This window comes from Sarcophilus harrisii, chromosome 2, assembly GCF_902635505.1.
Source record: "Sarcophilus harrisii chromosome 2, mSarHar1.11, whole genome shotgun sequence".
Lineage (NCBI taxonomy): Eukaryota > Metazoa > Chordata > Mammalia > Dasyuromorphia > Dasyuridae > Sarcophilus > Sarcophilus harrisii.
The window spans coordinates 121,548,346-121,575,090 of record NC_045427.1 but is presented as its reverse complement, the minus strand read 5'-3'; the positions used below and the strand labels follow the sequence as shown (position 1 = coordinate 121,575,090).

Sequence of the window (26,745 nt, the reverse complement as noted above, 5' to 3'; positions counted from 1 at the left end):
TTGGAGCTATCTGCTACAAGTCTCTTTCTCTATCCTCCATTCAGCTGCCAATATGATTTTCTTAAACTTTAAGTATGACCATGTCATACCCTTTCCTCAACAACCTCCAGTGGCTCCCTATCACCACCAGGTTCAACTACAAAATCCTGTTTGTGATCAAAAAATTTTATAACTTTCCCCCCACTCCTTTGTAGTATTCTTACACTTTGTTCCTTGCCATGTACTCTTTGATCTGGTGATATTGGCTCCCTTGCTCTTTCATGAACAAGGTCCTCCATCTCAACTCTGGGCATTTTCTTTGGCTGTTCTCTATCCCTGAAATTATTTCTTTCCTCATCTCCGTCTCCCAGCTTTCCTGACTTCCTTCAATTTGAAGCCTTTCCCAAACCCTCTACTGTATTCCCTTTGTTAATAAGTTCCTATTTATTATATATACATCTTATACATAGTTGTTTTCTCCTCCATTAGATACTGAATTAATTGAGGGCAAATACCATTCTTTTCCTATATATCTTTTTTTTATCCTAAGCACTTAGCATAATGCCTGGAAAAGAATAGGCATTTTATAAATGCTTGACTTCTGCTTTGTACTTATACTTCATGCTACATCATATCGCAATTATTTGTGTACGGTTTACTTTCCCACCACTACATTAGACTATATGATATTTGAAGATAGAAATCATGACATTTTGTTATTTTCCCCAACATCTAGTCCATTGTTTTGTACTTAGGAAGTAGGTATGTAATACATTATTTTTTAATTAAATTAAATGGAAATCTTTATTGACAATTGAAAGCCACAGTGATTTTCTATTCTAGAATTTCATTTGATTTTCTGCTATATGCAGAATTCTATGATAAGTGCTGGGAAAGTGATATAATATTAATTTTTTGTGAATTACTTCAACTGCTTCCTTCTATATCCATGGTCCTATTAATGCATTTTCATCAAAATTGTCTTTATATAGTTTATATATATTTATTTAAATGTATGTAACCTTCCTCAGAGCATACTCTTCCTGAGGGCAGACCTTTTCCCTTTTATTTTGGTGTATTCAGGGGTTATCTTAGTGTCTTATACATAGAAGGCATTTAATAAATTGTTGTTTGTTATTTGAATGATTAGCGAAGCTTATATTCTAGTAGATATATATGATACCTACAGAAATAACTATAATATGAAATCATAGCTAATTAAAAAAGAAAATTGCAAAGTAATATTTGAGATTCAAGGAAAGTCCTAAAGGTACTAAAAGGTAGAAGGACTTGGTAAGAGGAATGGGAAATTGATAGGTTTTGAATTAAAAATCTGCATGCTCACATCTCAAATAAGGAACTAGTAGGACTGGTTTCTTTTGGCCAAAATGTTTCACAATCATTAATTTTAGTTTTTCATATTGTTATTTTGTTAGTTCACTCTGTATGGGTGTGTATACCTGCATGTCCGCGACAACACACACACTCATACACATATGTATGTGTGTGTAGATTCACACACATAAACACACACATATGACTCTAAGAACTTGGAAAGTAGGGCTAAATATTGCCAGTTCATCCTTCAAACAATCCTTCTATCGGGGAGTTTTGACTCCTGTTACTATGATCATCCTTTGTGTACCCAAAACAGTGTGGGATATGCAGTATGCACTGAACAAAACTTGGTTGAATGAATGCATACTCACATCCTCAAGAACAGATGCCCATCCCATGTCTTGCTTTCCTCATCTTGATCTGATTTGAGGCCTGCTACTTTTTCCCTTATTCCTTTGATTCCTCTGATTTATCATACACAGAATCTAAAATGAATAGTCTTATTCCTCTCATCAGGGCTTACAATAACCACTGAACTACAGTGCATACTTGACAATTTGATTACTATATTTGATGGTTACATATTATTCATGGAAGAAGGTTAAAAGTCTGTCAATCTATATCAATACTTAGACTATTTTATTTATTACTGTATATTTGATCTTAAAAGTCTGTGATAATGTGATATCTTTCCAAAGTAATAAAGCAGGTTTACATATTCATTTCCAGCTATTCCCCCTCCTCTAGGATTGGGTCATACTAAAAATTAGAGTTGAGAGAATTTCTAGTTTAGAAAACACCTGAAAAGACATGTTACCTAACTCTTACCCCAACACTATCTCTAGAAGTGGCCATGTAGTCTCTGACTGAGGACCCCCAACTCAGGAGGAACTCATCTACCTAAAACAGTTCATTTACTTTCACATAATTTGTATTATTAGGAAGTTTTTTTCTTCTGACACTTTATATTATTTATAGTATACAATATATATAGTTTCTATACATTCTGCTCTTGACATTGCCCATGGAGCAAAGCAAAATAAGCCTATTTCCACATTCACTATTTAGTGAACCATGTTTAATATTTCAACACTGCATTTAGATCCCTACTAAGTGGTCTCTCCTTTACACTACAACAATACATATCTCTCCAAATGATATTTAGACAGCATAATCCTCTCCTCTTCACCATACTGTAGCTTTTCTCTAGATACTCTAGCAGTGGTCCTCAAACTTTTATTCTCAATATCTTTATCCTATTAAAAATGATTGAGGGTCTGTCCAAAGAGTTTTTGTTTATGTGGTTTATAGTTATAGATATTGATCACATTAAAAATAAAAACTAATTATGAATTTGTAGACTCTCTGAAAGGATTTCAGAGATTCCCAGGATGCTCTGGACCATATTTTGAGAACCACTGCTCTAGAGATATACTCTAGTTTATTAATGGGCTTCCTAAAATGAGGTGTCTAATAACAAAATATCCCAGATGTGGTCTGATCAGAGAAAAGAAAAAAGTTATGATAACCTCCCTTGTTTTGTCCTTTATATTTTTATTAAATATAATAGAAAAGGGCAATTTCTGAATAAGCTTAATGAAGTTAAAGAAGCTATTTCTCTCTCCTATGTCTCTACACACAGTTTAGAGGCAATAAACAGGCTTTATATCCTGAATTACACAGAAGTAAAAACAGTCTGGGAGGCCTACAAATAAGGAACTGCAGTACTGTAATTCAGCAGTAATGTTACACCAGCATGAATCAAGCATTCCCAATCCTGCTGAGACAGCACTCGTTTTAATGTTGCTTTGAAACACACCATACTATCCTGATTCATTTAGCAGCAAATGTGGGCTGCCTTTGTCAACTGGGACATTTTCCCTTCTCTCAAATAGAAATGAACAAACCTATTCTTTTAAAACCCCGATGCCATCCCAAGATGCTAATTGCTTTACATCCTATCAGCTTGCTTAGAAACACCACTTTGAATCATGCTTGTTGCTTTTAGTTAACTGTGGGCAGTGTGAATGTGCAGTAAAACTGTAGGCGATCCACGCATCACCCACTTGTCTCACAGAATGTACCCATCTTGGCCTTGCGGGGTAGTGAAGAAACATGCAGAGCAAGCACCTGCCCAAGATACCTCACAAATACATCCAGGTGGGATGCTACAATTTTACTTCAGTCCTTGTGCTTTCTTTTCTTTTTCTTCCTCCTCCTTCCTCACCAACCTACACACACACACACACACACACACACACACACACACACACGCGCGCACACACAATGGAGGCATTTTTAGGTAAGCTTGACCATCCTTCCCCTCTTGTGATCTCCTGAAACATCTGAACATCTCCCCTGGGTAAAGGACATTAGCAGATCTGTTCCAGTGGAAGGTCATGGAATTTGGAAGGTGTATTTCTCAGTGGAGCCATCCCTGTAGAGGATTAGAGACACGCTTCCCCAGCCTAGCAGATGCATAGCTAACGTTACTTTCCAACTCAAATTCAATTGGTTGTATCGGCTAAGCTTCCAGAGGAAACATCCAACATTCTGAACTGAACATCTGATAATCCCCTGCTGTAGTGAATTTTTGATTTAAATATAACTGAGTCTCTCTTGGCTCTGGCTATGCAGAGTTGGAACTCTTCTTTTAATTGTAGCTTTAGTTTTGGCTTGGAGATTTGGCTGCCTATCCTCCCAATAGAGTCTCCCTATAGATGTGTTTATTAATTGTGTGCAATAGAAATTATTTTGGCTGGCCTTCCAACACAATGGACTTTGCTAGTTGGAAGTAATGGTTCAAAGCTCTTTTTCATGTGGAAAAATGCCTGGTTCTTAATGTAATACTATTGTACTATTGGGGAATCAACTATCAGTGACAGTGACAGTTTATAGTGGTCATTCTTGAACTTGGCGTTCAATGCCCTCCACAATTTGGTGACAAATAACCAGTCTAACCTAAATCATGTCACCCTACTCTCTCATTTATTTTATGTTCCAATCACACTGGATATTTTTCTGTCCTTTATTATTATTATTATTTATTCTGTTTCTCCCCTTTTCCATAACGTCTATGAGCTTTTGTTCATACTATTCCTGACTGAACTTCTCCTGTCATTTGTTGTTCAAATCTTTTCCTTTTATTAAAATCCGATTTGGATTCTACTTCAGTCACACCTTACTTCTCCTATTCTGGATAAAAATAATTCCTCTTTCCTGGAATTCCTCACAATACTTTGTCCCTTCTGGACTTACTTCACGAGCTCCCTCATATGTTGTTTGTTCATTTATCCTTCCTCCATGGAGATGTAAGCCACCTAAGTATACCTATACCCACCTCATTGTCATACTGAGTAACCACTACTATTGCTGAGAGACAACAAAATACATCTACCTGTTCTGACTATCACCCTGAGTTCATTATATGTTACAGATCTAACCTCTATAAAACTTTTTCCTTCTCTTAATTCACACAATTTTTGTGATGATACTTCAGTCCTTTATGGGACCAGAATATTGTTTTAACCTTCTGAATGACATACTGCTTACTTCCAGTCTTTTCCCACATGAGTAGCCATTTCTCTGTCTATCTCTCTGTCTGTCTCTGTTTGTCTCTGTCTCTGTCTCTCTGTCTTTTTCTCTGAATCTCTGACTCTGTCTATTTTTCTCTAGCTCTCTCTTTGTTTCTCAGTGTCTTTGTTTCTGTCTGTCTGTCTTTCATATACACATACATATAAACACACACACACTTATATACATTAACACAACAGAAGACACTTCAGTGAGTGGCTTCCTCTTGTTCCTAGGATGTCAATCAATTAACAAACAGTTATTAAACACTATGTTTCAGATCCTTTTCAAGGAACTGAGGATATTCGTATTGATATTGAGAAACTTCCTATTTATATCCTGAGAGAGGAGACAAATATGAATAAAGATACATTCAGCAAACATATAAAGTGAATAACCACAAACACATACAAAGTAGTAAAATATAAGACTGTCTAGGAGGGAGGTAACTAGCATTTGTGATGGGTGGATCAAAAAAAACTTCATATAGAAGGTAGTATTTTCTTTTTTTTTTTTTTAATTTAATTTTATTTAATAGCCTTTTATTTACAGGTTATATGTATGGGTAACTTTACAGCATTGACAACTGCCAAACCTCTTGTTCCAATTTTTCCCCTCCTTCCTGCCACCCCCTCCCCCAGATGGCAAGATGACCAGTAGATGTTTAATATATTAAAATATAAATTAGATACACAATAAGTATATATGACCAAACCATTATTTTGCTGTACAAAAAGAATCAGACTCTGAAATATTGCACAATTAGGCTGTGAAGGAAATCAAAAATGCAGGTGGGCAAAAATATGGGGATTGGGAATTCAATGTAATGGTTCTTAGTCATCTCCCAGAGTTCTTTCACTGGGCGTAGCTGGTTAAGTTCATTACTGCTCCATTAGAAATGATTTGGTTGATCTCATTGCTGAGGATGGCCAAGTCCATCAGAATTGGTCATCAAATATTATTGTTGTTGAAGTGTATAATGATCTCTTGGTCCTGCTTGTTTCACTCAGCATCAGTTCATATAAGTCTCTCCAGGCCTTTCTGAAATCTTCCTGTTGGTTGTTTCTTACAGAACAATAATATTCCATAATATTCATATACCACAATTTATTCAGCCATTCTCCAATTGATGGGCATCCACTCAGTTTCCAGTTTCTAGCCACTACAAAGAGGGCTGCCACAAACATTCGTGCACATACAGGTCCCTTTCCCTTCTTTATGATCTCTTTGGGATATAAGCCCAGTAGTAACACTGCTGGATCAAAGGATATGCACAGTTTGATAACTTTTTGAGCATAGTTCCAAATTGCTCTCCAGAATGGTTGGATGTATTCACAGTTCCACCAACAATGTATTAGTGTCCGTGTTTTCCCACATCCCTTCCAACATTCTGCATTATTTTTCCCTGTCATTCTAGCCAATCTGACAGGTGTGTAGTGGTATCTCAGAGTTGTCTTAATTTGCATTTCTCTGATTAATAATGACTTGGAGCATCTTTTCATATGACTAGTAATAGTTTCAATTTCTTCATCTGAGAATTGTCTGTTCATATCCTTTGACCATTTTTCAATTGGAGAATGGCTTGATTTTTTATAAATTAGAGTTAATTCTCTATATATTTTGGAAATGAGGCCTTTATCAGAACCTTTGACTGTAAAAATATTTTCCCAGTTTATTGCTTCCCTTCTAATCTTGTCTGCATTAGTTTTGTTTGTACAAAAACTTTTCAGTTTGGTATAGTCGAAATTTTCTATTTTGTGATCAGTAATGATCTCTAGTTCTTCTTTGGTCATAAATTCCTTCCTCTTCCACAGGTCTGAGAGTAAACTATCCTGTGTTCCTCTAATTTATTAATAATTTCATTCTTTATGCCTAGGTCATTAACCCATTTTGACCATATCTTGGTGTACGGTGTTAAGTGTGGATCAATGCCTAGTTTCTGCCATATTAGTTTCCAATTTTCCCAGCAATTTTTGTCAAACAGTAAGTTCTTATCCCAAAAGCTGGGGTCTTTGGGTCTGTCAAACACTAGGTTGCTATAGTTGTTGACTGTTTTGTCCCTTGAATTTAACCTATTCCACTGATCAACTAATCTATTCCTTAGCTAATACCAAATGATTTTGGTAACTGCTGCTCTATAACATAATTTTAGATCTGGTACAGCTAAGCCAAAAGGTAGTATTTTCTAAAGGAAGAAAGCCTGTTTGAGGAGGAGATAGGGAGAGAATGTATGCAGGGCATTCTGGGACAACCATTGCAAAGGTATGCAAACAGGAGATAATGTCATGTGTGAGAAACAGAGAAAGCCTATTTGGCTAGTTTTTTTTCTGGTACTGGTTGTTTTTGCTGTTGATTCATTTCAATAGTACTTGATTCTCCATGACTTCACTTGGAGTCTTCTTGGCAAAGATACTGGAGTGTTCTGCCATATCCTTCTCCAGATCATTTTAAAGACAGGAAAACTGAGGCAAAGAGAGGTAAGTGATTTGCCCAGGGTCACACAAAATAGTACGTTGCTGAGGACTTATTTGAACTCAGTTCTACTTATTCCAAGGCCAGGCTTCCTAGCTATTCCTCAGCTAGATTAAAAGTACAAAAGTCCTAATTACTAACTAATGAAGTACAGAGCACTCTGATGTAATTCCTAACCCTTGCCCCCAAAAGTCCCAAAGTGAAACTGCCCATGAAAAACCTAAAGAGAGGATTGGTGAAGGCTAGAGCTATACAGTGTCTCACCAGTTCTTCCCTGCCCCCAACAACCAACAAGGAGAGATTTTCAGACTAACAGACTTTGGAATGGAGGTTACTTGTATTTTGAGATGATTTCTCATGACTTCCACTCATACATCATGTATTCTGAACAAACTGGCCATTCTTAGATATTTCATCTTTGTCCTCCAGTGTTTTTACTCATATCTGGAATTCCACCTCTACTTTTTATAATCTCTGGTTTGTTTTAAGACTCAATTGAGATACCATTTCCCCCCATACAAAGTATATACACATATACACACACATTATATATATACATACATATATATATATGTATATATAATATCCATTTATTTATATTTATCATCTATCTATCCATATCTTTATATAACACCCCCTCATGTAATTACTCTGTATTTGTTATGAAAATATATTATTAATATATATATATATTATTAAAATATATTATGTTATGAAAATATATATATTTCCTCAATAAATTGCATGGTTACTGAAGACAGGTACTGTTTCACTTTATCTTTGTATATTCAGTATCTAGAATAACGTCTAGCATTCATTAAGCTGATAAAAGATAACTTGTTGAACAACTATTATTATTATTACAACTACAACTACTACCATTGCTATGCATTTATCTGATTCTTTTAATTTTGCAACATGCTTTATAAATATTATCTTGTTTGATCCTTTTAACAACTCTAGAAGTTATGTACTATCATTATTCTCATTTCACAGATGAGAAACCTGAGACAGACAAAAGTTAAGTGATTTGCCCAAAGTCACATAACTAGTCAGTTTCACATAACTAGTCAGTTTCTGTGGCTATATTTGATCTCAGTTCTCCCTGACTACAATGAGAATCTATGGTCTTGACTTTATTTATTCTATAAAGATCTTGCATTAACAATTTGATTTCCTTCGTAACAGAGAACCAAGGAATTTCTGAGTTAGAACGGGTTGTGGAAGTTTCTTAGGTTACATAGGTGCAAGCAATCCACAGTTTCTCAGTGGACCATAACCCCAAAGCTTCTCACCATCTTGTACTAAAAACTTTGCAGAATAAAAAATCAGTTTCCAAATTCAAATGATTGAATCATTTTAAAATTCCATCAAAAATAAATAATTTCTAAATTCATCTCTTCTGACACCTCATATCTATAATATACTAGATAAGGGTCTACCTAGTGTTTCCAGTGGTAAAGAATATATTCTCTGCTAAAGAAGCCAATTCCATCCTTTGACCATTTGTTTACAACTCATGTATGGGACATTCAAGGAGAACTAGCACCTTTGGTGGGAAGACTTTCCAAATTCTTTTCAGGACTGCTCATCCACCTTTGGTGGTTCATCTGGCACTCAACTCTCACTTATGGTTCTAAGAAATGATAGAAAATCTGTTAGTGAGTTAGGGGGAGTGGGTGTCTACCCAAGCATATGAAGACTTCTCTGTCAGAAAGGACCAACAAGGACATTTTATTCCAATAGTCACAAAGGGGATTGAAGCAAATGCCCTGGAGTACTTAGAACTTGGTCAGACATCCAAGATGCCAAGATCATCCACTGCATCTTTTTTTCTCATTCTTTTTTAAATTTTATATTATTTTTTATTTATTATTATTATTATAAATATACTAAATAATTATTAATTAATTTTTAAAATATGCATTGCTTTTGAATCATACTGGGATACAAAAATCATGACAAAAAAAGAAAAACCATGGGAGAAGGAAAAAAAAAGAAAAAAGAAGTGAACATAGCATATATTGATTTACATTCAATCTCCATAGTTCTTTTTTCTGCATGCAGATGGAAGTTTCTATCCTAAGTCTATTGAGATTGCTTTGGATCACTGAACTATTGAGAAGAACCAAGTGTTTCATAATTGATCATCTCACATTCGTTATTGTGTACAATGTAATCCTGGTTCTGATTGTTTGGCTCAGCATCAGTTCATATCAATCTTTCCAGGCCTTTCTAAAAACTTGTTCATCATTTTTGTAATACAATAATATTCCATTACCTTCACACACCTTATTCAGTCATTTCCCCAGTTAATGTGCATTACCACATTTCATTTACTGCCACAAAAAGAGCTCTTACAAACATGGCTGTACATGGGTCCTTTTCACTCTTTTAGGATGCCATTGGAATACAGACCAAAAATGGCAAGTCCACTGCTTCTTGCCAGTCATTCTGACTTTTATCTTGCCATTGGTCTTTGATCTCTCAGAAAGAGAGAATGAGGTTGATGTTATGCAACTCTGCCTCACTTAAATTTAATTCATGGATGAGTCACTATATCACCCTATGATTTAATTAGTCCTCTTTGAAACTGAAGAATGAACAGTAACTTATACCTTACTTTCTCAAAGATAAAGATACTCGATATCTAACTTTCTCTCCTCCTTCCTTTAAACTTTCTGACAAAAACTGATTGATCAACAACATAAGTAGATGGATTATTTTCACATATCAAGCTGTAATAAGCATCTATCATTACTCTTATGTGCAAGGAAGTGTGCTACTCATTGAGGTTAGATAAAAATGAAATGCTCTTTATTTTTCCCTTTCTCCATATATATGTATATATTATTTATATATACAAATGCATAAAAACACATATGTATATAATTTCTCTAAGGTTTCTATAAACTACATCTCTCCAATCTTATACATATATAAATATATGCAGAATGAACAAATCTTAGATAATTAGTGTAAATGGGAAATTCTGAATCTATTATATCAAAAATGGCCTGAATGGCCTTTGGAAAATTGTATAGAACTTTGCAGGATCTCAAAGTTCTCAGAGACACAGAAACCCATCTTTGGAATAGCAGTGTTCTTTCAAAGATGTCATAGGGCTTTAGAAAACTGGATACTACCATATTTAAAGACATCCAATTGTGTGTGATTCAAAAAAGTCTTTGGAGACTTACATGGTAGATATGATAAGTATACTCCAAAACATAGTGCTGAATTGGACATATGTGAAAAGTGGCAAAAATGTTGTTTTTGGGGAAAATTTCTGATCAGAAGATAAAGTAATTCAGTAATGTGAAGTAAAAGAAAAGAAATAGTTAAACTAAGACGGGGTCATAGGGATTTCCGAGAGATGTGAAAAGATCTAAAGGAAGACAAAAGGAAAATTGGGTAAATACTTTATGAAGGATTTATGAGGAGATGAGAATAGGAATTTTGCGGCATGAAAAAAAGGTGGATTGGTTATAGCTGACAGCCTGTAATTTGTGACTGTGAGATGTTGCCCATATATATCACAAGATATTTTAAGTTAATCTTGTTCAAAATTTATCTTATTGTCTTCCTCACCAAAACCTAATCCTTCTCCAAGGCTTGCTATTTCTTGAGGACATCATTCTTCTCATAGTCTTCCAGTTTGTAACCTTAGAGTACTTGTTGACTTTTCTCTGTCATCATCTCCCAAATCCAATCATCTGCCAACTCAATGACTCTAACATTAAAATATTTCTTGAATATGTCACTCTCTCTCTACTTATGCAGCTGCTATTCTCTGAAATGTGCCCATCACTTCTCACTTTACTACTATAACACACTTAATTCCCTATTTTCTATCTTTTTTTGTGTGTGTAATCCATCCTTTATGCATTTCCCAAAATTATTTTCCTATTTATCTGTGCTGTGTCTCTTTCTCATATTTAGTTTTGGGGCTCATCACATTCTAGGGCTTATCACACACATGACACTATAGATCTGAATTCTATATTATAGATTTGTTTAACTTGACTGAACCACATCACACCATTCATCAAAATTCTTTAATGACTTCCTATTGCAAAGAGGATAAAAGACAAACTCCTTAACTTGGCATTTAAGGCCCTTTTGACTCCCATCTAAATTTTATTTTATTTTTTTTTAAATTTTATTTAAAAATATTTTATTTATTTTATTAAATTATCTAAAATAATTTCATATTGCTCCCCTTCAATAACTTTATAGGGCATATGAATTTATCTGTATGCTATTCCCCCAACTCAGCTTTCTATCATCCAATTTAGTATTTTGTTCTCTGTTCTTAGAATGTCACTTTTCATCATCTATTTTTCCTTGAATTTTTCCTTTACCTCAAGAGATCAGTTAAAATTTTCATGATGACACTTTCTCTGATTTCCCATCATGCTTTCTGAACATATTGACCCTCCCCCAATGCCTTGAAGCAGAATGTAAGCTTCTTTGGGCAGGAAATGCTTTGTCTGAACCTTTGTAATCTCAATGCTTTTCACATAATAGACATTTTATTGAGGCTTATTGAATTGAAGAGAATGATAATAAGAAGCACCCATGTTGATAGTATTATGAATCTATTTAGGACTGGAGACTATAGAGATCAATAATAAGAAATAATATAATTACAAATATACAATACAGTATTTCACTCTCACATAGAATCATGAAATTTGGAGCTGTAAGAAACATCCATCAGCAGGTAGATGATTTTGTATTTAGAATATTGATCCTGGAGTCAGAAGATCTGAGTTTAAACCTTGACTCAGGCACTTAATAATTGTGAGATAGTAAGCAAGTAACTTAACTCAATTACCATTTCCTTATCTGTAAAATAGGAACCATAAGAGTATCTACCTCTAAGAGGCCCAAAATGAGATAACATGTATGGTGGTTTACAAAACTTAGAGCACTAAATAAATGTTGGCTATTGTCCAAACTCTTTTTTTCATATGAGATCATTGAAACCCAAAATGTTGAAGTGACTTGCCTGAGGTTAATCAGCTGGTATGTCTCAGAAGTAGAACTGGAGTACCTTTAAAATCTTTGTTCCCACTTATTATGTGCCTCCTATGTGTAAGGTCCTGTGCTAAGTGCTTTATAAATATCTTATTAGATCTCAAAACAATACTCTGAGGCAGATGCTGTTATTAAACCCATTTTACAGGTGAGAACAGACATAGGTTAAGTGACTTGCCCATGGTCATGAAGTTACTAAGTATCGGAAAACAATTTTGAGCTCAGGTTGTCTTGATTTTAGACCTATTGCTCTATCCACTGTACTACCTAGTTACTACAAAGTACATGATCAATGCTTGCTTTACTAATTGCAGTGTTTCCTTTATATCCATCATAGAAGAAAGGTGTCTATTTACTTCTACATTCAATACACTACTAACACATTACTGTTTTTCAACTAGTCTAAAAAGGGATACTATATTCATATAAGATCAAGGGCAAAGATTAGTCATTTGCAACAATATTCTTTTAAAAATATGAAATAAGCTTCTTTTCCCATTAGTTTTAAATTTCATATCACATACATATAATGTTCAATTTAGTTTTATTTCCCTTTTGCTTCATTTCTCTGAGTTCTCTGGGCTTTAGATGATATCTAACTCAGCATGTTTTCATACACACACACACACGGACACACTCACACACCACTCATCCCCCCCTCCATGTTTTCTTCTTTTGCAATTTCCTTGTTTTCTTCCTTTGCCCCTCCAATTACATGATAACCACAAAAATATGAGGAGAGATGAGAGCAATGAACAGCTTCTGTGTGCTACTAATCTTTTTCCTCTGTTCACTGGGAATTAAATAACAGCATTGTAGACAACTTCATGGCTTACAATATTAAAGGAATATAAATGGTCTAGACTGTTATCTACACTAGACCCTACAGTACTAAAACAAATCCCAACCCTGCTAGGTAACTACAACTAGTCTCTTATTCTCTCGATAATCACAGTATTGTCTGTATCACAGCCACACCTGAATTGTTTATTTAAAGATCTAAAGCATTACCATGGCAATAATTATTCAAGTGATGTTAACCTACACATTTTTAGCCATTTATGCTAAACCACTGAAAACTTTATGCAATTCTCTTATCTGCTTTAAATGAACACCTGTTGAAGTAAGTGGTATAAGTATTAATATTACCACGTTTCAGATAAGAAAAAAATGACATTCAGGCAGATGAATCATTTAACCAAGATAATAATAACTCCTATGTTATAACACTGATGTATCCTTACAGTGTAATAGAGGATCTAGAGAACATTATCATCATCATCATCATCATCATCACCATCCTCATCATCTTAATCCTCATCCTCATCTTCCTTTTCCTTAACATAACAACAACAATAATAATAACTAGCATTTACATAGTATTTTAAGGTTTGCTAAGTGCTTCATTCAAGCTTCATGACAATCTCGAAATATAGGTGTTATTGAAGATATTTATAATATTATATATATATATATGTATATATAAAATATAAAAGACATGTACAAAATAAAAATAAACAGCCAAGCAAAGATTAAATGATTTGATCAGTTTCATAGTAAGTGTTTGAGCTCAAATTTGAAATCAGAACTTATGAATTCCAGGTCTAGCACATTATCCAATGAACCACACTTGCTGCCTCATATAAGAACATTTAAAAGTTCATTCATTCAAAACAACATTGCCTTCAATAACTCTGTGTTTCAAATTCTCTGCTCCATAGAAAGAAAGCACGTTAGATATATGGTAACATAATACCAGCATGGGGATCAGAAAAGATCTCTCCAGTTCCTTCATGGACACCACTACCTCATTCCTCTCACATGGTTTTGTCTTTCCTTGATGCTTTATAGATAATGATCAAAACCAATAACTTGTATGAAATAATTAAAAAAATGGGCAGATAACACTTTCTTTTGAAGGCACTTAGGAAGCTAGCTCTTGAAAGTAAAGTTGCAGAATCAATACTCACACTCTTCAAGTGTAGGATTTTGTGGCAACCAGGCAATAGATTTCATATATTAAAGGCAAACATTCTTTTTCTACTTTTTCCGTATTTCTTATATCTAAGTATTTACTCAATATCTAGGATATGTAGTTCCCCATGACACATACACCTATAACAATTAACTGATCTCACCCTCTGGGCTTGTGCACAATCTCCTCCAAAAATAGTTTAGTCAAATTCAAGATGTATCTTACCTCTGCAGCAGGGACACCCTCTGGGGGACGACAGTGTAGGACAATCATCCCTTCAATAGGCACCTCCCTTCCCTGGGGGTCTTGCTCAAAGTTTTTCCGTAAATCTGTGAAGAGGCCAGCAAAATAGTCAGATATGAGAAGGCAACTTTGTATACATTTGCTCAACATACAATTAAGCAAAGTATTGTCTGGTGTAGAAGCTTTCTGAGTAACAGAACTGCTTCAAATATTATGATTCAGTTTTTAATTCTTGCCTTTCCCTTTCTAGCTCTTTCAATTTTTCATGATCTTAAAAAAAAGACAAAAAAAAAAAAAAAACTGGCAAAGAAAAAAACAAGATTTCATGGGTCCATAAATTTATACTAGTATCATCTACACAACATTGTAACACTTATCCTAATGAATTCATGTAAATACATAGCTACAGTAGGCTTTTTTCATGTAATATATTTTATTACTATTAACTAAAGAATACATTATTAATCTGTAATTTGTGCCATTTTCTTGGTCCTCTGGAGATCCTAGAAAATAGTAATAGAGTGAGATTACCTATTAGCCTTTTTATTTGTAACCAGGGAGAAGGGGAGGCATTCAATGACAAAAACAACAACAAAAATCTATAATCTATCCAACCAAACATACAATTAAAAAATACAATGCCCTCCAGTTCAATAGAAATGTTCTGCACTGGTGTGATGCCCATCACTAGGAGCTCAAGGCACTTAACAAACAAGTTGTACCATTAGCCTTTGATGCATGGAGGAATGGAGCATGGTGAGGTTAATTGGCTTGCCACTGGTCTCAGAGAGTATCAGTGCCAGCACTGGGAACAAAATCTGAGATTCCTGACTTCTAGTGTCTGATTGCTAACCAGCAGAGTTCTCTTATTTTGGCAAAGAGTACACATAAATACATACACATACATATACATACATAGCTCTTTCAGGAGCCTTTTTGGTGTGGTTACTATGTGATTATGTACTATATTGTTTTTTAAGGGGTTTTGGCCTTTTCTGCTACTGAAAGACCAGAAGAACATTTTGCTAATTTCATAGCACATTTACAACTCCAGCTGTCACTAAACTATATGGAATGCTCAACTAGGAATCTTATTTACAATGCTTTCCTTAGTAAAAGATGCTATTTCCCCCCTCCCTACTCACTTTGATGATGCATTTTTGTTTGAATTGAGTATTTCAAATTACATACTGTGGATTTATTAATTTAATTTTGTTTATTGTTTATAATGTGAAAGAAGATTCCCCAGAAAGGATCAGAGACCTAAATATTACTTTTTTTCTTTTTTTTTTTTTGGCTGAGGCAATTGACTTGCCCAGGTTAACTGACTTGCCCAGGGTCATACAGCTAGGAAGTCTTAAGTGTCTGAGGCCAGATTTAAACTCGGGTCCTCCTGACTTCAGGGCTAGTACTCTATTCAGTGTGCCACCAAGCTACCCCAAATGTTACATTTTTTATAAATGTTATAAATACATTAAATTTGATTTTAGCAAATCAAAAATTCAAAGGGAAATTTTTTAAAGCACAACACTCTATGTATTCTCTGGCATTAGATTTTTTCTTCATCTTCATGTTTCTTTCTCCTACAGAAAATCATTGTTCTTTTTCCAGAGAAATATTTATCGAGTTATTCATTAGTTTGTGTGATGTAAAAGATCACCAAAAACTAATATTACTAGCACACATAGTGAGATTCATTTTTTCATTTTCTTCCCTATTCTTTAAGTTCTAAAGAACAGTTTTCTATTATTCAGGAATTCATGAATTGTCATATCCCTTTAAACTTATGATTCAGTTACTGGCTTGGAGTATAGTGGAAAGCCACACAGAAACTGATATAATAATAGGTACTGTGAGTGAGCACTGATATGGAATACTCAGCTTTCTCTGCACATATTAGACCTGGAAATTTTTATCTGTTACTCCCCTGGGAGTATCTTCCTCAAGTCAAAAAGTCATGCTCCAGATTACACTAATGCGTTATTCATCAGAAAGGGACAAATATGGATCTAGCTGGAAAGTGATATTTACTCTTACTCAAGAGGTGTTAAAGAGTCTGCTAATGGAAAGTCTTTTCTTTGAACTGACTGCTCCATCATCCAAGAGAAGTCTCATTCAACATATTAACATGGTCACTCTGGATAATACTAAACTAGTTTTGTCCAACATACAAAACCAATGGCTAGAATCACCGTCCACATATGTTCATCTTGGAATTAGGAAATTAGTTCAGTCATTATTCTAGATTATTTCAGTACTGGATGTATTACTTGGATACTCTGTCCCATACCAAACTAAATAGGAATCCATAGAAGAAAAAAAAGCCAATTTAATCTAAATTATCTTATGCCAAATTCCAAATTTACCATGTGTTATACAAAATTAAATAAGAACGATCTGTCAAAAATTTTGGAGAATCCTAAAACCATCTATTGTGATTCTAGGCATAGTAAAAATGATCATGAATGCATTCTCATTAATCTCATCTATGTAACATCCAACTTTATAAAACATTAAAAACCAACATTTTTGGAGGGGGAGAGAAGAGATACCAGACTTAAAATTCTAATAGTGTAGGAAACTTAGACTATAAATTCAAATGGTAAGTCTTCTGAAACTTACAATCTTAGAAAGATGCCTCGGGACATTGGGAAGATAAATGACTTTTCTCTGGCCACCAGATTCTGAAACTTTGTCCTCTATTCTTTATACTAACTCTTCCAAATAATACCCAAGATAATGGGAAAGTAGAATGCCCCTTAATGCCCAACTCCATAAAGAATTGACAAGAATTGTTCAGAAGCAATTGTTTAGAATATTAATACCTTTCTTTTTGTTTCTTTCTTACTCCTGTTCTAACCCATATCTGATTTGAGTAGTTCTTCATACAAAAAAAAAAGATGGAATGATATTCCCCTTCCCCCCAACAGATAAGGACATGGTAAAGCAAGGGATTTTGATAAGATAAAAATCACATAATCAATACCTAGAGAAGTCAGCAGTGGCCAATAAGTACAAACTCTGGTGCTATGTCAGGTCAGAACATGGGGCAAGAGAGTGCTCTTTCTAAAGCTATTTGGTCTAGCTTTCATTTTCCTTTCATGCTACTATGTTAGGAAGTTCATTGTAGCACAAGAAAATCAATAAAAATTCAATTCAGAATAATAGTCCTTTGCTGCTCAGCAACACCAGGGAGTTATCAGCTCATTCAATGTTATGGGAGTTAATGCAATGATATAAAAATAATTTACTCATTCAAACCAAATCAGCCAATGAAAAATTATAGTCATTTTTTATAGTCAAAGTCAGAGTCATTTGTTAAGTCTGCAGGAACGATGACACAAGTTCATATGAGTGGTTGAAGCACATTGCATTGAAATCATTTGTTGAATTTGTCCACCTCATTTTGGCCTCATGGAACAACAAAATTACATTTCTCTTCATAAAAAGAGATTTGCAAATTAGCTTCAGATCATCTTAAAGTAATGTATGCGTGCTCTCAAAATACAGAAGAGATGCATTTCAACAAAGTTGGAATCAAGATTTACAAGTTGTAATCACTGAGTGACAGCTAGGTGGCACAGTAGAGAGAGTCAGCCTGGAGTCAGGAAGAGTCATAACTTCATGAGTTCAAATCTGGCCTTAGACACTTGCCTATGCAACCCTTGGCAAGTCACTTAACCCTGTTTGTCTCAGTAAAAGGGTACAACTCAGTGTGCCTCATTCATAAAATAAGTTGGAGGAGGAAATGGCAATGATTCCATTACCTTTGCTAAAAACAAAAACAAAAACAAAAACCCAAATAGAATCAAAAAGATTTGGCCATGACTGAAACAAGTGAATATCAATGAATTACTGAACTACAACAATCAACTTGGAGAAACAGGGTACCATAGAAAGTTCTGCAGTTTTGTTATTATATGTGTAACCTTGGGTACGACTTCTTGGCCTTTTTCTTTAATCTTAAAATGAAGGAATTAGATTATATGATGTGGCTCCAGCAATGTCATGAGGCCAGGTATACTAATTTAATTGTTCTTTAAAAGATGTTGGAAAAAAATCCTTGACACATAATTGGCCCAGGACTTGAATGAATGCCACAGTTTCCTGGTATGCTTAAAAAAAAAAAAAAGAAAAGAAAAGAAAAGAAAAAATAAAACCACGCATAGGAGAAAGAAGAAGCATTGCCTTTCTACTGCCTCCCCATCCCTGACTTCTGATGATAGCCAATACAAAGGCAGAGAAGCTGCACCCCACCAATGATGTATCTCTGTCAAATAATCTTATTCAGTGCAATGGTTAGATGGACTTCTTTTTGTAAATTGGGTTATGTGGTTCCCATTTATCTCATTCTGTTCCTATCCTGAATACCAGACTGGTCTGAGTCAGATTGAGACTATTAGAAATGAATTCAAAGGTTCCTTCTACTTCTAAATGTATAAACCTGAGCATTTATAACTGGCCTTATTAATGCTCTAAGAAGATAGTGAGCAGACCTTGCTGAAGCAAGATGTACATAAAAGATAACTTTTTAAGTCAGGTCTTGTTTGATTTCATGGTCCTCTTCCCTTTAGGTCAGAGGATACACAGTGCTGGACATGGACATTTCGCCTTTGTCTATGGAAACATCGGTGTACTGTTTGCCTCTGCAGTTCTGTTTGGTCAGCTTTGACTTACAATTCAGTGTCAGTCTCTGGCTTTGAAATACTTCCAGGATTTGCCCTGGATCTTTTGCTCACAACATTTATGACTTTCTCCTCAAATGCTTGATGTCCATCAGTTTAGACTGATAGTTAATTATAAAGGAAATTTCATACATGGAATTCCTAATTTCCCTATATTCACATATGTATTCTTATTCTTAGGATTCCTTAGGATCAATGACATCTCTTCCATGCCATTGCAAGACTACTCTTTCAGTAGCAATATTGGACTGACAATCCCTATATTGAAGCCACTCTTTTACTTCTGATCACCACCTTCCCCAATATATCCTCCATTTTATCAGTTCTCCCCCTTCTTTTATTATACCTACCCTTTTGTATTTACTTAAATATTAAGACAAATAAGTTGGTAAAAAGAAGTAGCATCAAAAGTTATGAAGGGCTAACTACATTTCCTCATAGAAATACATGCCCAGAATAAGGAAAGGAAGTAAAACTGTAGCATAGTACCATGTATATATATATATTCATAGGTCTATTACATAGGCAAGTCTCTCTCTCTCTCTCTCTCTCTCTCTCTCTCTCTCTCTCTATATATATATATATATATATATATATATATATAATATATTTGTTGTTGTTTAATTGTTTTCAGTTCAGTTGTGTCTGACTCATTGTGACCCCATTTGGGGTTCCATTGGCAAAGATGCTGTAGTACTTTGCCATTTCTCTCTCCACCCCATTTTACAGAAATGAAAACTGAGACAAAGTTAAATGAATTGCTCAGGGTCACACAACTAGTAAGTGTCTGAGGCCAGATTTGAAGTCAGATTTTCCTGACTCCAAACTCAGCCCTCTATCCATTATACCCCCTAGTTACCTCTTGCATATATTTACCACTTAATAAATACTTGTTGATGAATATTGATTGAAGGAATGGGGGATATTTAGACTCAAACACAGATAATTCATAGTACAAATTGGGAAAAGCTAGGTTGCAGATTGGCCAGTGTTAGATTTTGCGTAAATAAGAGCTGTATTTGAATCCTGCCTCAGATGCCTAGTATGTCAATCCCATTTATAAAGTGGGCAAATAATAACTACCTTGCCGAGTTGTGAGACTCAAATGACATGTATATATGTGTGTATATGCTCATTATATATACATATATATGCACATTCATATACATATATACACAGATACCTGTGTTTATATATGTGTATATATCACTTTGCAAACTGTAAAGTTCTGTATTAATGGTTATTATTCTGAAGCACTATAATATGGAAATTAGATTAGCCTTATTCCATGAGATTTTGAAAAGACTTTGAAAGGTATATCTTGAATCAAATGATCAGTAGATCAAAATTATAGGATGATAGGGTTTTACTTTATATAAAAAAGGATATCTGGGAGATGTGAGCTGACCAAAAATGAAAAAGGTTGATTTCATGTAACTGGAGGTATGTAAATAGAGAGAAAGTAATCAACTCATCTCCCTCTCAAGAATTCTTAAACAGGGCAAACCCATTGGGCAGAGTATTATAGATAACACAGTCTTTTTCATTTTGCTTTTCATTTCTAATTGTTAACTTAGTGTAATGTTTTATATATATATGTATACATATATAAATATATACATACACATGTATGTATGTATGTATGCATGCATTGGTTCTTCAATAAGTCCTACTCTTATGTTTCTCTTACACAAAGGTAGTGCTGAATTCCCAAAAGTTGTTAATATAATCATAGCTCAGTAAATCCTAATATCCTACAAAGAATTTAAATACAGGCCTAGAAGTAGGATATAATCTAGGATCCAGTGCAGCTTTGTGTGGAGAAGCTCAGATCAAGGTAGTTAACCAGTAAGTGACAAATTTGTCACCTCAGTAATTTCTGAAGCTATGTACTAAGGTAGATGGCTGTGAGAATGGGGGGCTAGTTGCAATCTACATCATTGAAAGAATCATCCACATTGAAATTACATAACTTCTGAAGCATAGAAGTATATGGAACTATTTTCAAAATAATAAATTATCCAAAAACTTTTTTAAGAAAATGAGTTTTCATATAGTGAAATACTCAGAATTTCAGCAAAACAACATATTTCCCAAACAAAAAGACCATAATATTGCATGACTGTTTAGAAAACTTTTGTTCTCATCTGCATAATTCATTTTATAAACTAAAAAAACAGATATTCTGCAACTTTACACTCTGATTTCATCCTTTCTTATACCACCCATCTTCCAAAAACACTATTCCTTGGTGAAGTATTACTGTTCTAGTAATTTTCTTAATGAGTTTTTTGTTTTGTTCTGTTTCTTAGGCTCCTGCTATATGAATAACAAACTCATCACAAATGAAAACATGATCCATGCAAGAAGTATCAGACATTTCCGATATCAATGACTGCTCAATGTCATTTCTGGAAAAAAAAATGACAAATCATGGCAGTGCTGAATCAATGTAAGGATATAAAGTGGAGACTCCTACGTCTGACACTTAATAGCAATAGGAAAGTCAGCCATTACTTTAGAGCTATGATCCTCATCTATAAAATAAACTTAAAAAATAAAGATATTACCTGCTTTATATAGTACCTGGGAGAGCTGAATAAGAATATACACCTATAAGCAGGTATCTATATACATGCATGTACATATATGTATATAAAATATGCATGCAAACTTTAAGGAGCTAAGTACATATCAATTGTGTAGAGTATATATGGCATATGATGTCTAGTGGTATAAAGTATACAAGACTGAACTTGCATAAGGAGGACCTCAGAATCCTTTAATGATAATTTATGGGCTGCATGATCTTGCAAGGTAAGTTATCCTCCCTCAGCCTCACTTTCCTCATTTGTAAAATGCATAATAATAGCACCTGCCTCACAGGGTGGTTGTAAAAATCAAATGATGTAACTGAAAAAGAGCGGCTGGGTGGTGCATTGTAGTGACAGGCCTGAAGATAGGAAGACTCATCTTCCTGAGTTCAAATCTAGCCTCAGACACTTACTATCTGTGTGATAATGAGCAAGTCACTTAACGCCATTTGCCTCAGTTTCCTTATCTGTGAAATGAGCTGGAGAATGAAATAGCAAACCACTCCAGTATCTTTACCAAAAGAATCCCAAATGGGGTCATGAGGAATCAGATACAGTTTAAAACGAGTGGACAACAATAATAAATATAAAGAGTTTTGCAAACTTTAAGCATACTACACCAGCATGATGTAGTAGTGGTAAAAGCACAGGTTTCACAACCTAGATACCAGACTTTAAGTCATGACTTTAATAATTATTAGCTATATAACCTTGAAGTCATTTTATTTAGGCATGAATCAGTTTCCTCATCTGTAAAATGGAAATATGATCCTACAATGCTTACCTCATTGACTTCTTGAGAATAAATTACATTATAAAGTGTAAAGCATAAGAGTCATGTGAGCATCATTGTTGTCTTGTTGCCATTTTTCTAGAGAGCCAATAAAGATAAGGAAAGAGAGAGAGAAATCAATTTTTCTTTTTTATCACCTCAGGTTTTAGTTTTTGCCTGACCATCTCTCTAACGTTCTAATGACTGATCCATGATATTTCTTAGACAGGCATCTTCTACCAAGCAGACAGTAATTTACAATGATTCATAATGTCCATGAAGATGTGGAGGCCAAAGGAAGTTACCTGCAGAACTGAGCTATTTAAGGCTTCTGGACTTCCCTTCCTATAACTCAATGACAAAATCTTCTGGATTAATTAATAACAGAGTTATGATCAGAGCAAACTGGTCTTGAGTAAGTATCAATGTGTTTCTACAATCCTGGCATTTTTCACATGATTGTGGAGGGTGACAATACGCTGAAATCAGTTACAAACAAAGACAGAGATTTTAAGACAACAGTAGCTTGGGGAAATCCCTTTCTTTTTTTTTCTCCATACTATGAAAAACCCTCTACAGGTAATCAGAGCAAAAGAAACCTGCAAAGCATTTTATAAAAAGAATGACCTAAAAATAACCTTAGGTTTTTAGTATTGGTTGCCTCATTAGGATTCAGGGCCACACTTGAAAAGGAAAAGGGAAGAAATAAAAGAAGAGCTTAGAAAAGAAAAGCCAACACAGCAACAAGAAGAAATAAAATGTATTTAAAAAGTAACATTTTTAGCTTTCTATTTCTCACCATTTTTTATTCTCCTTCTAAGCCACTGAGGCCAATAGAATGATGTGTTAAGTAAAGGAGTGTGTAAATTGCCAGGAAAAAACACTGAGAATTCTAGCTTCTTTAGTCTCTGACTCAGTCTGACTCCTATACCATAAAGGGACCAAAAGGCTATGAAAGACTAACTTAAACTATGATTTTATAAGGTAGGTACATATGTGTATATACAAATGTACACATACCTACACAATACACAATGCATAAATATAAATAATCCATTTATATATGCAAACATATATGTACACTTGTGTATTGCATAGTTACATGTCCAGTGAATCATGCTTTTGTTTGAATAATTCCAATGATGATTAGCTTTTACCTCAGGCAAATCAGACCCCTCTTTGGCAGCTTTGGTGGTTAGAAAGTGAGAGAAAATCAAGTTGAATTGAGATTTCCCTTTGTGTAAAAAAGTGATTTTTGAGTTGAAATTTCCCTATGCAACTGCCACATATTTTCTTAATTTGGTTCTTTCTGACAGCAGAATATAAGCTTCTTGAGGAGAAGCTTGCCTAAGGTGACTAGAATAGTAAGGATCAAAATTATGGTGCATGAGGGTTATTTGAAGAAAGTAGGCATCATTAACCTGGAGAAGAAAAGACAAAGCAGCGACAGAATAGTTGCTTTAAAGTGTTTTAGAGACCTAACACTTAGAAGATACATCTGTATTTACATACAAATGGTCCCATCTCTGGACTTTTGCAAAGCAATTACCCATACCTGAAGTGTATGCCTTCTTCATCTTTAATTTATATAATCTCTTAGCTTCCTGAAAAAAGATATCACATTGCACCTGTGATAATGTGTCAGACCCCTCATTACTGATGTTATGGCACTAAGGTATCTAGGACTACAGAAAATTCTGCCAAGGAAGAGAAGAAATTGGGTCAAGAAGTAGACATTTCATGCTTCATTCTCCATTTTGACACCATAAGGACTTTCCAGAGTCAAGTACTTGTCTTTCTCTACTTTCTCCTATAAAGACTTGGAGGGCTGCTGTTCAGAGCTGCCATTAGAGCCACTATTTGAGCACCATGTGGAGATCAATGTAGAGGGATGATTGGTGAAAGCCTGTCCATTCTTCATGCCTCTGTGCTGTAAAGGATGCTATTGTAGTAACTGAATAACTCTTTGAAGAATACTTTCTCCTCTTTCAATGAAATGGTGAAGAGACTAAGCAGAACTTTGCTGGTAAATATGTGTATCTATGCAGTGAGAGAGTCCTCTTAGCTCCCTTACTTTGTATCTCCATATGACAAGTACTGTAGGTAGAATCCATCTTCCTTGGAGACTTTTATTATTATTATTTATACTCTCATAGATAGAAGTATTATTCTCTTATATGTGGTACCTTCATATTACATTAATTACATTAATTCATATTACATTAATTTTCTGTTAGCTCAGGGTCTGGCACATGGTAGAGTTCTGTGACTGGATTCAGGAAATTTCATCTTTCTAAGTTCAAATCTAGTCTCAAACACATATTAGCTATGTGATTCTGGCCAAGTCACTTAACCCTGCCTATTTCAATTTCCTCACAAGGAGTTAGACACAACTAAACAACAACAAATGGGTATTGATTGCATTCATTCCAGAAATGAAAAATAAAAATCCACAACACCAAAATAATCTCAGCTCTCATGAATATTACCTTTTATTAGGGAAAACATATTCTGTTTTGGGGGGAGGTCATTACTGCCTGGAGATGTGGGAATCAGGAAAGACTTCCTGTTGAAGGTGGCTATAAAGCTGGACTTTTCAGAAAGCTAAGAGATTATATAAAATAAAGATGAAGAAGGTATACACTCCAAGTATGATTAATTGCTTGTGCAAAAGTACAGAGTTGGGACTGTTTATATGTAAATACATATGTATCTTCTAAGTAGCAGGTCTCTAAAATACTTTAAGATAAATATTCTGTCTCTACTTTGTCTTTTCTTCTCCAGGCTGATGATACCTAGTTTCTTCAAATATAACCCTCACGTGCCAAAATTTTGACTCTTACTATCTTAGTCACCTTGGGCAAGTTTTGAAAATGTCATTCCTTAGTATGGCTGGTGTCGATTTTGGTCCTTTATTATAATACAAAAAAACCTGGCATCATAAAATATATATTCACACACTATCATAAGCAGAATAGTATTACATTATGCCCTTTATCCCTCTTCACAATAATAGAGACTGAATATTACGGACTTGTATACTTGGTCTATCCTTAGTCACAGAATGAATCTTAGAAATTATTAATCCAAACACTATTTGCACATGAATCTTCTGTACAAAATTCCTCACTAGTGATCATCCTCTGTGTATTTTTTGAAGACTTTTAGTGATAAGAACTCCCACCCTCCTGAAGAAATCCAATAATACTGCCTCTTTCATCCTCCATTGTTTCAAATGTTTGTCATCTGACCTGGTCTTTATCTTTCATTCCGATTACATTCAACTCAGTTCAAGACATTTTAAATCAATTCAAAAGTATTTCTTGAACATTGGCAGAACAGAATAACAGTCTCCCTTGGGTTCTGCAGCCTTCTTCTGTGGAAAAGTATTTAGAAATATATTTCTATCTAGATCAGTCTGCATGGTTACTTCCCAAGTGAACAAAAGTTGTATAGAAACATGCAGGTAGAATTTATAGATCAATTTGTGTTTTATGAAATGTTAGTGTTAGGAACAATTTGTTGTATGCTCTTCTTGTTCTTTTCTGACTAAACTCCAGCTTGTAAGGAGCAGCTGGATAGGGAAGGAAAGACAATGATAACCCTGCCTTAGGCAACATATTTACTGGGATTTGTCCTTTTGATCTATGGCTTGACTGTGAAGCCAGATGCTAAGTCAGCCACATGACTCTACTATGAAGCATTACCTGCAAAATATCCTTTCCAGAAGATGTACCCTGCATGTGGAAGGACATTGTGCAGATGGAGATTCATAAAGACAGTTCAATGGTGAAGTTTTCTTTGTAATCCTCAGTTGGTTGTCTTTGTTAAGCTTTCAAGAGAACTACAAACCTGTTTTCTTGGGAAGGATAGGAAAATGTATATGCTTGTGCTATACCATATTCTAAATTTAATATTTTAATGCACCAGTCTATCAGGGCAGAGAGAGATGTCTTACCCAAAGAGTCTCAGACAACTCCTGCCCACACAGACTCTACCTCCAAGTGAGGTAGACTCCATAATATTAGCATAGCATTCTTCTCTTTAAAGTTTTCAGACTGATAGCCATTT

At 34.7% G+C, this 26,745-nt stretch overlaps 1 protein-coding gene across 1 annotated transcript in view; it reads right to left on the bottom strand.

Moving 5' to 3' along the window:
- UNC5D (unc-5 netrin receptor D) overlaps nt 1–26,745 on the bottom strand; it is a 385,851-nt gene that overhangs the window by 292,710 nt on the left and 66,396 nt on the right. The window contains exon 5 of the mRNA XM_031949254.1: nt 14,606–14,709. Within this exon, the coding sequence (XP_031805114.1) occupies nt 14,606–14,709 (104 nt within the window). The remainder of the gene's footprint in view (nt 1–14,605; nt 14,710–26,745) is intronic.